Source organism: Salvia hispanica, chromosome 2 (genome assembly GCF_023119035.1).
Source record: "Salvia hispanica cultivar TCC Black 2014 chromosome 2, UniMelb_Shisp_WGS_1.0, whole genome shotgun sequence".
Classification (NCBI taxonomy): domain Eukaryota; kingdom Viridiplantae; phylum Streptophyta; class Magnoliopsida; order Lamiales; family Lamiaceae; genus Salvia; species Salvia hispanica.
In genome coordinates, this window is record NC_062966.1 from 39,851,912 (window position 1) to 39,866,443 (window position 14,532).

At 37.5% G+C, this 14,532-nt stretch overlaps 3 protein-coding genes across 3 annotated transcripts; 2 read left to right on the plus strand and 1 right to left on the minus strand.

The window, feature by feature from the left end:
• Positions 1-181: 181 nt before the first annotated feature.
• On the plus strand, positions 182-2,466 carry LOC125207065. Its single transcript, XM_048106268.1, has 7 exons — positions 182-298; positions 474-529; positions 603-727; positions 1,293-1,452; positions 1,588-2,009; positions 2,158-2,287; positions 2,331-2,466. Exons 1-7 carry the CDS (start codon positions 230-232, stop codon positions 2,464-2,466), a joined length of 1,098 nt encoding a protein of 365 aa, XP_047962225.1. The 5' UTR covers positions 182-229.
• Positions 2,467-3,073: 607 nt separating this feature from the next.
• Positions 3,074-4,078, minus strand: LOC125205622 (ubiquitin domain-containing protein 1-like). Its single transcript, XM_048104668.1, has 4 exons — positions 3,799-4,078; positions 3,598-3,720; positions 3,387-3,506; positions 3,074-3,308 (listed from the first exon to the last, which is right to left on the minus strand). Exons 1-4 carry the CDS (start codon positions 3,833-3,835, stop codon positions 3,244-3,246), a joined length of 345 nt encoding a protein of 114 aa, XP_047960625.1. The 5' UTR covers positions 3,836-4,078; the 3' UTR covers positions 3,074-3,243.
• Positions 4,079-6,397: 2,319 nt separating this feature from the next.
• LOC125207066 (F-box/LRR-repeat protein At3g26922-like) lies at positions 6,398-7,905 on the plus strand. The gene is made up of 2 exons (XM_048106269.1): positions 6,398-7,255; positions 7,798-7,905. Exons 1-2 carry the CDS (start codon positions 6,398-6,400, stop codon positions 7,903-7,905), a joined length of 966 nt encoding a protein of 321 aa, XP_047962226.1.
• The last annotated feature ends 6,627 nt before the right edge of the window (positions 7,906-14,532 follow it).

The window sequence follows — 14,532 nt, forward strand, 5'->3', positions numbered from 1 at the left end:
GGCTCGTGCCCGTCTCATTCCTTCTAAATGGGCATGCGAGCGAGCCCGCGTTGGTGATGCCCTAAGCCCCAAAATCATTTCCCCAAAGGCCCTAAAATTCCTAAATTCGCTTATTGTGGCGGGAAAATTAAAGACAAATTGAGAGGGAAAAGTTTCTAACTTTCTACTTTTCTTTCTCTTCCTGATTTTTTTCTGTCGACGGAAAATTTTCAGCTTACTCAGACCAAAAATGGCCGAAACCGCTGCTCTTGGAATTATAGATGAGATCCATGCCTTCGTCTCCGATAGGCTTCAAGTGGTAAACCATCGATTCCTAATTTTTTTTTATTAAACGTTTGTGCTGAATTCTTCTTCTTTTTTTCTCGGAGTTTTCACTTCCAGATCTGCTTAATTGTGCTTAATAATGTTTAGAAATTCACTGAAGATATCGTCTGAAAACAATTACGAAATCCTTTCCCCCATTTTTTGTTCAGATTTCCTACAAATGGCTGAGTCGAAATTTTTTGGTTTCCTCCAATGCTGCAAAGAGGTATAGCAAGTTAATCACGATTTTTTTTTTTGATTTGATGTGCTGATATTTTGATTGATTGTTCGGCTGTTAGACTGCTAGAGGAATTCGTTGAAAAGCATGGGGATGGATTAGCAGTGATTTACTCTTTATCTGGCTGGCTGAAGAGTAACCCTACGACCTACCATATAAGGCTTGTCCCCAGTCATATGCTTTCAGGTGATCACTCAAGCTGAGTGTTGTCCGAATCTGCAGTGATCTCCAATTTTCAGTGTGCTGCCTACTTTTGCCTTGAACAGCCTATGATTTCTATTTTTTTTTGCTTTACTTCTCATTCAGTTTGTGTCTTGTTTTGATTGTTTGATCCTTGTGAGCTGTTTTGTTTGGTTGGTATAGTCTAGAAGCTTCGTTTTTTGGTCGATATGGTGGTAACACTTGATCTGTATCACTTTCTAATTAAACCGATGATATTTGACATTTTCTTTTGAGTAGCTCGATGTATAGTTGCTATGAGTTACGTGTATAGGCTAGCTTGAATGCTTTGAAACCCGATTCAGAACTGTTATGATACAATGATCTTGGAATCTGCGGTTCTGGCCCTCGTGGTCGCCTTTGTAATTTGTATGCCGCTTCAGCTTTTTGTGCATGTTATTGTTATCTTTAGTGAAATGCCAAGCTTTCATCTGCTTTCTGACTAACTATGGTTATTTCAATCAGTCTGGAAGAATGATCCAGGGAGAAATAATACTGAATGCCACAATTATACTTTTTTTTGCATGTATAGATGCTAAGGAAGAGTTCGATGGAAAATGCTCTGTTCAAGTTTACAGTATACAGGCCTGCCTCCCTAAGGATCCAGCAACGCTTTGGAATCATGAGTTCGTTCAGGCTGAAGATCTTTTTAAGCAGCCAGCAACTCTTGATAATTGTTTACGAGATAACAGGTATCAAACACATCTAGCTCTCTACCTTGAACAATTGAAACCTTTCCACACTGAAATGAGGATTCTGTTGATCCTCATTCATAATGATTATGCTTTACAAACAGAAAATTTAATGTCGCGAAAACATACTGACAGGTTTTGTGGAGTTTCAAATTCATTTGTTAAGAGAACAGTAGGAGGAACACCTTTGGGCACTGGAAGCATTCAGATGAAATCAACTAGAGTCTCAGGTCTGTCGAGCAGTTCTATTCCTCAAGCTACAGCTGATCCACGGTCTATTCAGAAAAATTCTCAGAATGCTGGTTTAAATCCAGGGGCTCAGCCCCCTAACACTGCAAAACCTGTGAAAACTGAAGGAAACGTAAAGCCAGATCTAGCACAGGTAGCAGAAAAAGAAAAAGTTCCTCGGCCACTCCCTAACAACAAAAAAGGCCAAAATAATAAAAACTCTTCTGGAAGTGGAGGTTCATTAGCTAGCATGTGGGGTCGTGCATCAGCAAAGCCTAAACCTGATGCTTGCTTGGTCCAAGCTGAGAAAGCCAAACAAGGATCTTCTGGTTAGCTTCTTTTCATGATCCACCCGAACAGGAAAATGCCAGATTTTCATTTTTTATCTGTTTACTGATTATTTCCATCCTTCCAAATTTTGTTGTTTTACCTATACTCAAATATAAAACTAAAAAAACATTTGTTTTCTGGAATCAGTCAGTGCGGAAGCTCAAATTTGTGCTCGTGAATCAGCAGAGCATGAAATTAGTGATGATGATGACGACGACAAAGCTTTCAGCGCAAGGAGGACCTCTAATGGTGAAGGCAGTAGAAAGAGAAGAGCTGTGTCCTTGTCACTAATTGATTTGGCCATGGTGACTGTATTTTAGGCCCCCGGCTGTTCGTAAGTCGCCAGCAGTGGGGAACGCTGCTCCAGCTAACCAAGCCGGGAAAGCCGGAAACAAGAAGGCAGCAATTAAGGATCCTAAGCAAGGGAATCTCTTCTCATTTTTCAAAAAGGCTTGAGGAAATGAGGCAAAGATTGTTAGCATCTAGATATGTTGTATCTAATTGAGAATATGCGTGACCGATTGTATATGCGTGTGAGTGTGTGAGATCAGTGTGTGTGTTATTGAGAGGAAGAAGATCTGAGAGAGGAATGTAATTCTCATTCAATGAAAAGCTACTATCTACAACTGCTAGCTAGCTCTCTTATACTCTCACGCATAAAGTGAAAGAGATCTTCACTTGATCTTGTTACAACTGTTTCATGCAACGGATCTATTTCAACTACCTATCCAGCTCACATCTTGATACTCTACTTGAGTCTTCACCTTTACTCCCATGCATCTCATCTTGTTATATTCGGCCACACCATGCAACAAGATAAATGCGATTGATTATTAGTAAAATCTTTTAATCATGTAAGTACGAGTTCAGATCTCTTAATTTTCACTATATCTGGTAGCCATTCCAGTGTTGGTTGACTCTGTGTACACGTCGAGACTAATGTGAAATGTGTTTGAGTTTCTTTATCATATTACGATAATCACTCCTCTTTCTTTTGATAACATTGCATTTTGTATAGTGAAATAAGAACATATAGTAATCGTCAAAGTTGTCGTTGGATAACTTTAGAAACCAAACAACATGCTATACACTCTATTTCTCATGGCAAATCTGCAGATTCTCGTTCCAACGATTACAGTCAGATATTTCTGGGGTTGACGAAGAGGGCGGCTGTTTTCAGCTGAGCAGACGGGCCAAGATCAACATCAAACATGGTGAACTCTCCTTCTCTTATCAAGAATTTCGAATCAGGTTCTTGGGCTCGCTCAAAACGTACTTAGGCAATTCATATCTTGCACCTGCAACAGTGCAAGTTCAGAATCCAGATGAAGGTAACAACATTCACACACACAGGAAATATGTAATGTTTGTGTCACCTCTTTCGTCGAAACACACTGTCATATCAGGATTCTGCAGTATGATTCCGGCACTCTTCACAATCACCTGAGCATGTTTTGGATCAGCTTCCGCTGCTGCTCTGAGTGCATCCCAGGTTTCTGCCTCAAAGACGAAGGGGGTGAACAGAAACACCATCGGAAAAGTGGGGGAGACGTCGAAAGAGAAGACTACATGTACAAATTACAATACCTTTCCTACCACCATAGTGAGGTGCAGTATCCCAGAACTCGTCTCTCAGCTGTATCAGCTGACTTACGGTGATCGGCTGTGGATGTTTCCACGACCTCGGTTTCTTTATCCGGTTAACGCCTCCTGTCGAGGGCAGTGCCAGCATCAAATGGTGGAAACTATGCAGTGAAGAGAGTATACTAAGATCGGATTCTCTCTTACCTTTTGCCTTCGTCTGCGAGGATCCGGCACATCCCATTCTTCGCAACGATGGAACGGTGCAGATGAAAACAGAGTTTTTTTTGCCTCGGTTAGTTTTGAAGACGAAGAGAGACGGTGATGATGATCCATCTACATCCAAAGAGTTTGTATCTTTAAAGATTTGAACAACTCAACTGGGAAATACAGTCCACAAGAAGCAAATTTAAAACTGAAAAGATAGGAAAAAGGTATTGAGCAGTTGTCTGTCATCTTCCATATCTCGTGATGACAGTTGCCAGTTTCATGAGCTCAATTTTTTTCTTGTGAATACCAATGTTTTGGAAACTACTTTAGTTACTAAATCGATGAAGCTATCAATTCAAGAATCAGTTAGTTGAATGAAATATTGTAGTGTGCACTCATATATAATTTAATTATATACAAAACATTAAAATTTAGTGGATGAAAATTTTAATATTGATTAATAATAATAGTACAAAAGAAGAGTGCGTAAAATTTAAAAGTGATTAAATAATAAAATAATTACATCAAATAACTATGATTATTTTGTTCGATAATAACACTAAAAATTTAAATATATTTATATAATCATTTTTATAATTTAAAATATTGAGAATTATTTAATAATAAAATAATTAGTTGCTATTGACTATTAGATGAATAAATTCAATGAAAAAATTAACTTTTATATTGTGTCTGAATAGAATAAAATAAAATTCTCCATTTCAAGGTAAGCCAATTCAGATCTTTTTTTATGTTATATAAATTTGAAGAAAGTTAATAAATGACTTAATTATAATTTCCCAAAGTTATTGAAAGTTACTCTATTAATTAAGATAGTTAATTTGCTTTTATTTGACTTTCCTTTCACAATTAACTAAACGGTTATACTATATAACTATTTATTTAATTTCTATTTATTTGAAATAAGGATGTATTAGTCCATATATAAATTATTTTTATAGCAAGAAAACATAAAGATATTATGGTATGGAGACATAATGTCTCTGAATCACTACTCTTGAGAGAGATACAAAGTACAAATGGAAAGAGAGAAATATGGAAAATATATCTATGCATATAAATATAATATTGAATAAAATTATATAGTGGAGTATTAAGTAAACTATCCTACGTGGAGCAAGCCGCTCACCGGCCCAGCAGAACGGTTCTCCATATGTATTAGCCCATGCCAATTAACTATATAATATTATACTACTAAATCTAATTAGCCCATGCCATTAAACCTAATTTTTGTCACAATCCCATTGCCACTATCTTCTTCAATCTTCTCATTCTTTGTAATTTCTCCTTCTACCTTGTATGTATTTTCGATTTCATCTCCAAATTCTCCAACCATCTACAACTCTCTATAATCAGGTCGCGTAGTTTCGTGCAGCCTCTTCGTTTGGGTGATCTCCACGTCCCCCACCACGACCGCCACTACGAGCATCGCCACGTCTGCCGCCATATCTACGTTCAGCCATTGATAATCAACCTGGATCGTGATACCAAATGATGCAAATGAACGTAGAAACGTATGAGATTGATTAACTGATGGATAACAAAGAACTCAACTAAATTGAGAACTTGAGAGTATAAAACTCAATGTCAAAATACATAATCAAAATCTGTCTTTGAAGATCAACAATGAAGCCTGTATATATAGGCAAAGAGAATCCTAAACTTATAGAAAGAAAATAACTATGAAATCCTAAGCTTATGGAAAGAAAATAACTAAAAAGATAATAAGCAAAAATAACTAATATTTTTTCCATCTCCTAATTCTATTAACTAGGAAATAAATAAAACCAAAAATATACTTTTCTTAGCCTAAAAGACTTGTCTTCTAGAACTGCATCAGTTTCTGCAATGCCTATATAAAGCTTACTCTGTGTCACAATTAATCTCAGAATCACCTCCTAAACTACACGGTTTTCAATATCATTCTTCCATCGCGCAAAATTTACAACAAGCTTTCAAGCCAAAGAATTTGAGAACGTGCAAATCTCTCTCAATCAACAAGGTAATTCATTCACAGTTCCTATCTCAATTAACAGAACCGTGTACAATAGACGGTCAATGTCATTTAATCAGGTTCTGACCAAAATTAACTATTTTAATTAATATTTTTAATTATTTTAGAAAAATAAAAATATAATTGTTAAGAACACATATTAACGTATGTTTAAAATGATAGAAAAATAAAAATATACTCCCTCTCATTCAAGATAATTCGACCCGAGTAGTCCCACATTATTTGTCCTAACTTCACTTTTACCATTTTTAGTAGTGAGACCCCATATTCCACTAACCCATTCATACTCACATTTTATTATAAAACTAATACTTTAAAAGTAGGACTCACATCCCACCAACTTTTTCAACTCACTTTCCATTACATTTCTTAAAACCCGTGTCGGGTCAAAGTGTAGCAAATTTTGGGAAAAATAATAATTTATATGCTTGTTTATAGTACTCCATAATTTTCTATATTTATATTGTGTTACATATTGAGCTCTGACTTTAAACATCTTTATAATACTCCATAATTTTCCATATTTATATTGTGTTACATATAGAGCTCCAGCCTATCTCAATGGCGGAAGACCGATTGAGCCAACTCCCTGATGATATTCTTCATCTCATCCTCGACAAGATCGGCATATTTCAGGCTGTGGAGACGGCTATTCTCTCCGAGCGATGGAAAAAGCTGTGGCGTTCCCTCCCCGCCCTCCGCTTCCACTTCAGCCTCCCCAAAGACAGCTACCTCTCCCCCTGTGAGCACAACAGATCCCAAGTGCTCTCTCACTGCCACCGCGTCTCCCGATTTCTCTCTCGCCGCGATGCCTCAGCCGCTGTCCGCGCCTTCCACCTCTCATTCCGCAGCAACAATGCCTCAGCCGCTGCCCACGTCTTGGACCTCTCATTAGGCATCAATTCTCACCTAGACGGCGGAGTTGAGAGTTCATTCGTGGAGGATTGCGCCCGCTACGCCATCCATCACGGCGTCCGATCCCTCCACCTCCACTGCCACGACTTGAGACAGACGTGGCTGCCCGCGGAGATCTTTGCCTGCAAGACGCTCAAGGAGCTCGACCTCAGAGATTTCATTGTCAACCACAAGGAGCTCGACCTCCCCGAATTGGAGAAGCTTACTCTCCTCAAGTATTTGGTTCTTGTCCCTCTTGTTATAAATGCTCCAAAGCTTAGACTTCTTAAACTCTACGGCCGCATTGCCGTTGAACGGATTCATGCTCCGTTGCTTACCTCCCTTACGTACAAGTCTTCGGACGCTTGGGAGTGTGCGGATGCGGATCTCCCAGTGTTGGAACACGTCTATTTAGACATTCATAAGAGTAGATACTGTCGCGATCAAAACCACACCAACTTTCTTGCTATGCTTCACCAATTACGGAATGCAACCACCGTTTCACTAACGTTGGACACCATCAAGGTACTCACGTTTCTCTATCTCCTCATACTAATACACTAATACTCCCTCCGTCCCGTATTACTCGCACTGTTCATTTTAGGCCGTAAATTTGGGATTGATTTTTTAGTATAATTAAATTAGAATTTTAAGTGTAATGATACATCACTTAATAAAGGACCTCTTAACTTAATCTAACGTATTAATTAAATGCATTACTTCTAACTTGAACTATAAATAGTGTAAGGAGTTTGTGACGAGCCGAAAAGTAACAGTGCAAGTAACATGGGACGGAGGGAGTACTAATATGTTGCTTTTTTATACATGGGAGATGATCAAAGTATAGTCGCTATTATAGTAAACTAAATTTTGTTTGTCTAGATATGTATGGTAATGGTTGTTTGAAATTGATTGATAGATTCTCCAAAGCAAAGTTGGTTTCTCTAAGCAAATTCCTCATATACTTCCCAACATGAAATGTCTCAAAGTGATGGAGGGATGTCATGGAAATTGGACAGTGTTAATGGAGTATATGTCATTTACTGTCATTTACTTTCAACTGTAAGGTCGAGCATTCTCCTAATTTATTAGTTATAGCCGACGAAGACGATATGGCCGAAGAAGGCTATGACTTTGTAGTCTACGAAGACGGATACGAGTATGGAAATGCTTGATATTATTATTACATAATTGTATTTTTTTTTGGTTTATTTTTTGGATTTGACTTGATTTCATTTGTTTTGTCTTATGTTTAGTATTTATTTTCATAGATTATTAATGTTTGATTTGAGAGCATATCATTTTCATTCTTATTACTTAATTATAAACAGCCTGCTGAGTCACATAATAAAAAATATAATGATTATATATGATAGTGAAGAATATAAAAATATTTTCCTAAAATTAAATTGTGACTCCACTCTAGTAGTATCAATTTTTAAAATGTTTTAATAGTGACTCCACTTTTTTTTTTCTTAAATAATAATCGCCACCCCTCATTTCTTAATCAAAATTTTGTCCGAGACTAAATCCAAAAACATTAAAAAGTGTTGAAATCATTAAAAATTAAGGGGAGTGATAAGCGTGCATAAATTATATATATAATTAGATATTTTAGGTATTTCATATTTAAAACCAGACTTCATAATTTTATTATTTAAAATAATTAGATATTTTAGGTATTTCATATTTAAAACCATGATTCATAATTTTAAATTAATTTTAAATAAATTAGCATCATTACAAATTTATCCTTTGAAAATAGCTCATTTTTCTCTTTTTTTATAAAAATATATAAGAATTGTGTATGCAGTTTCTCTCATCTCTCACTCTATCCATATGATATCTACTCCTTTAATATTTTATTATTTACCTCACATCAAATGTTATGCTACACTCTATTAAGTAGGAGTACCTTACTATTAGTATTACAAATATTGTCCTATTCGAAATTTGTTTTTAATAGTATTACTTATTGCTGAATTATTTCACTTCATATTCTTTTATTGTTTCAAAATATTTGCATAATTAATTAAAGTAATTATTTGTGAACTTCGATAACGTTAAATTATTTCACTTCATATTCTTTTATTGTTTCAAAATATTTGCATAATTAATTAAAGTAATTATTTGTGAACTTCGATAATGTTAAATACTCCCTCCGTCCCACTTAAAATGTTAATCAGCTGCGCTGATTTAATTCATGTGGCCCAAGTGATTATTGGTGACCCATAGCGGTTTGGCCCAATACCTAATCAGGGATGCTCCGATGGCTACCACGTGGATACCTCACTCGGATCATGGATGAGGGCCGTTGGATTCGTTGGTGTGTTAGTTATGAGTCTTGTGACTCTTTGCTTTCTCTCATTCGATTCCAGAACAATCTCTCTCTCTTGCGATCTGCTCTTGCTTTCTCTCTTCTCTCTCTCTAGATTCCGGCGCCGTTCGCCGGTTATCTTCTCCGATCTTCTGTTTCCACCGTTGATTCTCGGTTCTAGAGAGGTTCATCGGTATAGATTCTGAGTGAAGTGAGTACTTGAGTGTTCCTTCTCAGATCTAGATTTTAGTCCAACTTCTCTGTTGGATTATTGTGTGATTGGAGGTTTCTTCGAGGGTTCTTGTGTTGCGAAGCAGAGTTCTGAGATTGTTGTGAGATCCTTGTGATAGAGGTGGTCTCTGTGTTGTAGCAGTTGGAGTATCCCTAGGGTTAGGGTTTGGTTACTCCACGGTGCTCCCTTGAGACTTGTTGGTGAAGATTGAGGAGGTCCTTGGCCCTGTGAAGTCGTGTGTGTGCGACCTGAGCCATATCCTAAATCTTCTGAACCTTTGTTGCTATTTCAGATTAGATCCGGAAGGATCACTTTCTTTTGTTACTGACTTGTGTATTCTAAGTGTGCAGGGTTCCCCAATCAGTAAAGGCTTGGATCTAATCCGGAAGGATCACTTTCTTTTATTACTGACTTGTGTATTCTAAGTGCGCAGGGTTCCCCAATCAGTAAAGACTTGGATTCCAGATCCGGTTAAGGATCTGATGTTAGCTAGGGTTTCTGATTAGTGTTCTGACTTGTAATAGAAGCTTAGTCAGTCTTCTTGTAATCTTGTAATAGATTGCTTTGTACTTGGCTTGTAACTTCTGAGATTAGCCATCTCAGAACGCAATCAATAAAAAGATGTCCCGGTAATTAGCGAATCCCGAGTGATCTGATCTATAAGGAAATTATTACCCCATACAAAATTTGAATATATAGCCCCTACCTTGATAAATTTCTGCGTCCGCCACTGGCCGTGGCTATAGGACCTCTGTGCTCTTGTCTGTCTTCTCATGCTTCTTGGTGCTCTTTACAGCTTTCTTGCTTCCGTTGCTATTTTCTGAGTGTTTTCTCTTTAAAAATCTCAAAGTGTGTATCTCAGAGCTTGACTCTATGTTCTTGAGTGAATTACCTATCCACCGTGTGCCTTAACCGCCTTGAGTGACCCACTGCGCCCCCATACATTGGGTGATTGTGAACTGGGAAATCCTCTTGCCGGGGTACACGTGACAGATAGGGAGGAACTCCCTCTGGACTTGATTCTTGAGTCTGGGATCACTTTGAGGTGTCTCCTGTGCGTGTGTGCCACCTTTGCTGTGTTTCTTGCATGAGAAATCCCTGCATATCTGTTTTAAGTGGTCTCTTTGACTGTTGTGTGTTTAAGATCACTCTCTGTGAAAGCTTGGTTGACAGAGATGGATCTTTCGTGCTGGTCGATCTAAGTTTATGGAGTTTTGCTTCGTCCGGCCTCTTACTAACCTGTCTGGTTTCGGAAAGAGGAGCCGGAGTCCTCAGTTTAGGAGGTGGGGCGGGTTCAGTTTCGTCTTCAGGCATCACGAGAGAATCTTTCAGCGGCGTAAGGCCTCTTCTTGGAATATTGTTTGTGAAACTCGAGGGAATGGAGTGAGCAAGAACGCCACTCAGTGCTTTCTTCGCGACTTTCGGAAGGTCCCGGATGAGTTGTCCGAACGACAGCCATACAGCTTCGTTGATTTTAGATTGGGGAAACCCTTTCTACAGTTACATAAACAACACAACTATTACACACTTCCTTTTTCAATGTGAGAATATGTAGAAAACACACCATCTTGGAGAAAAGTGAGGAACCTAATCCTTGTTGAAGAAGGCAGAGAGAGAGTAAACAACACAAAAAAAAAACCGAAGTTTCGCTTAGATAGACTGCAAACGACGCCTAGTTTTCTAATTAGGAAAGAAAAGGCTCACATTGGGATAGTGGAGGCGTGATCCGGACAATGTTGCTATTGACAGCATCCACAGCGAAGAGCTCGCCATCCTGGGAAACACGGATGGAGTGCGGCACAAACCCGAGCTCTTTCCCCTCAACCACTGTCTCAACAAGATAAGTACCATCCTCAAACTGAAGCACATTACCACCATCTGCAACAAAAGCAAGGCTGATGATCACCAAAACAAGCAGATAAACATGACACTTATTACACCATCATGGGATCCCACAAACTGCAATTTCAAACACAAAGATATCTAAACAAATTAGTTATGTGGGCTATACCTGATTGGTGGGGTGTTTTGGATGAGACCCTAGTCCATTTCACAAGTGATGACAAGTGCTTTATCAATGGCCCTGGATTAACCTTTAAAAAATCAAATCTTTTCAAGTAAAATTGAATTCATGAACTCAACAAATTACTTCCACAGTGAACTAGCAAACCATTCAAGAAAACAAGTTAAACCCTATAAACAATCAATATTGGTTGAATAAAAATAATCTCAGCTGCTCCTCATTTTACTACCTCAGCTACTAAAAATTTTAAAAAATCAAGAAAAAGTTACCAGCAGGTGCAGCTTGAGCTTCAAACTTAGATACAAAAGTGATTACAGGAAAAGAAGCGTTTTTGTGTGCCTACACAGAAAAAAGGAAAGATTTTGTGGTTTTCCACTTGATAAAAAGATTGAAATCTTTAAACCATGGAGATTGGAGGCAAAGCAAGCTCTGAGAAAAAATTCCCTGGCCCATGTACACCACATGACAATTCTATTTGGTATGCTTCGCTAATAATATCTTGCCAAATGGAAATGTATAGATTATAATGGCATAATATGATGTTCTAAAAAAAAAATTATAATTTCCATACATAAAATGATTATCATATTGCACTAAAATAATTACTATTGCACCACCAATTTTAATCGAGACTGCTACTCTTATATATTGATATATAAAATATAAATTATATTTATTTATTTTATGGGGAAATTTATCTTTTTTATTGATATATACATAAAATTAAATTATACTAGCATCGCACACAATAAGTTTAACATATGAATGACTATAAAATGAAGTTCTACTTTGTTTTTCAATTTTTCGTTAAACATAAACTATATACGATGTTAGGTTAAAATATTGATTAAGATAGTTAATAATAATAAAATGATTTTATGGATTTTATACAATAGACAATTATTTATTAGGGTATTCAAATTAAGTATTACAATCTTATTTTATGCAATTAAAATAAAATTATCTTAATAAAGAAACATCAACTATAAATCTAAGAAGATAAAACTTTAGTAGGCATGAATATAGGGTCTTTAATTTATAATCACTTAACTGCAAAAAATAATTATAAAATTATAAAGATATATCAACAAATTAAAAATATAGTCAAGAATATATTTACTTGACTTTAAAAAGACCAGATTTTGATACTATACGATTTTAGAAAATATGTGTTAGAAGTATAAAAAATGAATAAATATGTACTTGACTTGAAATTATACTATATGAATTCAAGAAACAGTTAATCAGCAATTCTCTACTCCCGCCACCTCCGATCGCATCAACCCATCTCCGCCACTAAATTGGCATCGAAACCTCGCCGCTCACCATCTCTGCGACGGCATCGAACTCCATTTCCGCGACTAAATTGCCGTCACCCTCGTGGCGCACCACCTCCGATCACATCAACCTCCGTTCTCCGCCACTAAATTTCCGTCACCCCCTCCCTCCAAGTAACTGCGACCACCATCACGCGTTTTTCTATTTCTTTTCTTTTCTGGATTGAGTTAGTTTGTTTCATGACTTAAGTTTTTCTACAAGATAAATTGTTTATCTTGATTTTCTTTTCCTGAGTTAGTTTTTATCAAAATAATTGTTTATCGAAATCAAGATGTACTGAGTTTCTTGAAATAATTGTTTATCATCCAAAATTGTACTGTATTCGGAACATTATTTTAGTCTGCATGAAAATAGATGTTGACTCAAAATTAATTCGTAAATTTGGTAAATTGAGTATGTTAAACTGAATTTATTTATTTGGTTTTTTGTTTCAAAGGATGGTGTGGAATATGTAGGAAATAATTTAGGAGATGGTTGTGATGTGGGGAAAGTAAGACACACTTTTATTTCTCAAACTTCTCAAGATCTCAACTTGTACAAAATGTTACAACTCTCCCCTATTTATAGGCATTCACTCCATATTCTAGAATTCTCTACTAGAATCTATAATATTTTATATCTTAAAAATCTAGATATTTTCCTAACATTCTAGGGAATTCTACTAATATATCCAAATATTTTAATACACACTAATCATGTCCTGTTTCCTACTACACAACTACATACGGGGGGAGATGAGTGAGGACCCGATTGAGCTCGAAATGGATGTAGCTGTTGAAGGAGGCCAGGCAGCAGCAGAGTTTGATGGATTGGGGAGTCAGCCGGATGAAGGGTATAACCAACCAGATGTGCAGTATGTGGACACCATCGAATCAACTCCCGAGTGGAACCAGAAACGACAAGATCTAGCCGACTATATGTGGCAGCATCAGTAATTGTTGTACACCAGACCTTGGACTGTTATGGATATGCCTCTACCTATGGTTTTATGTTTATTTTTTTGTGTGGTTTGTTAGACTGATGAAGACAGTGGACAATTAATTTCGGAGAGGTTTGTAGTTTAAGCATACCCGATTGATGTTTGTGGTATGTATGTTATTTGTGGATGAGACTCGTATTTTCAATGTACGCAACCGTTTTCCGTTGTGTTAAAATTGTTGTTGGATATGAATTGTCGACAATCACGATTAGATATCCCATTTTACACACAATTATAACACACTACGCAACCGGCACTATGATAACACCAACTAGCGAAAACAGTCGAACTCCACAAGTGTTCGACAACCAAAAACTAACAAGGATTACTTAAGAAAACAAACAAGTACTAACATCAATCTAATAGCCGGTTACACAACACACACCACATACACTCATCATCCGGCAACATATCAATTGTTCCCCGCGTGAACGACGCCATCCCCTGGTGCTGCATGGTCCACCACATCCACATTGTCTGTTGGAACGTCCGGTTGCACTTCAGCCTCCATGGCAACCACAGGTGCATTGTTCGGTGCCCCAATCTCTGCTGCAGCTACTTCCAACTCTGCAAAGATATGGTCAACGTCCGGCAACATATCATCCTCGGCACCCTCGGCTAGGTAAACAAATAACAAAGTGTTAGTTTAACCAATGTGCTATGTGCCTCGTACATCGATGTTCCCACACAACAAAGAACAACATACCCAGTTCATTGCCTACTGGAACATCAGGTCTCATGTCGAGGACGGTGACAACGAAGGCCCCAGCGCCGTGGTAAGCGAACATGAGTTGGTCGCCCCCCACATAACCGCCATGCAGAGCGAAAGCCACCCATCCCCTCTCAAAACTCCATGTTCCTGCATGCACACCGAGGTCTACAGACCACGGTGCTTCGTTTGGCAGGGCAAGGC

Coding starts and splice junctions, on each gene's coding strand:
- LOC125207065 (XM_048106268.1), top strand. CDS start 230: ATGGCCGAAACCGCTGCTCTTGGAATTATAGATGAGATCCATGCCTTC. Junction 299..473: donor TCTCCGATAGGCTTCAAGTG/GTAAACCATCGA, acceptor TTTTTTGTTCAG/ATTTCCTACAAATGGCTGAG. Junction 1,453..1,587: donor AATTGTTTACGAGATAACAG/GTATCAAACACA, acceptor ACATACTGACAG/GTTTTGTGGAGTTTCAAATT.
- LOC125207066 (XM_048106269.1), top strand. CDS start 6,398: ATGGCGGAAGACCGATTGAGCCAACTCCCTGATGATATTCTTCATCTC. Junction 7,256..7,797: donor TAACGTTGGACACCATCAAG/GTACTCACGTTT, acceptor TTCAACTGTAAG/GTCGAGCATTCTCCTAATTT.
- LOC125205622 (XM_048104668.1), bottom strand. CDS start 3,835: ATGGGATGTGCCGGATCCTCGCAGACGAAGGCAAAAG. Junction 3,721..3,798: donor CTCGCAGACGAAGGCAAAAG/GTAAGAGAGAAT, acceptor TGCCCTCGACAG/GAGGCGTTAACCGGATAAAG. Junction 3,507..3,597: donor TCACTATGGTGGTAGGAAAG/GTATTGTAATTT, acceptor TCTTTGAGGCAG/AAACCTGGGATGCACTCAGA.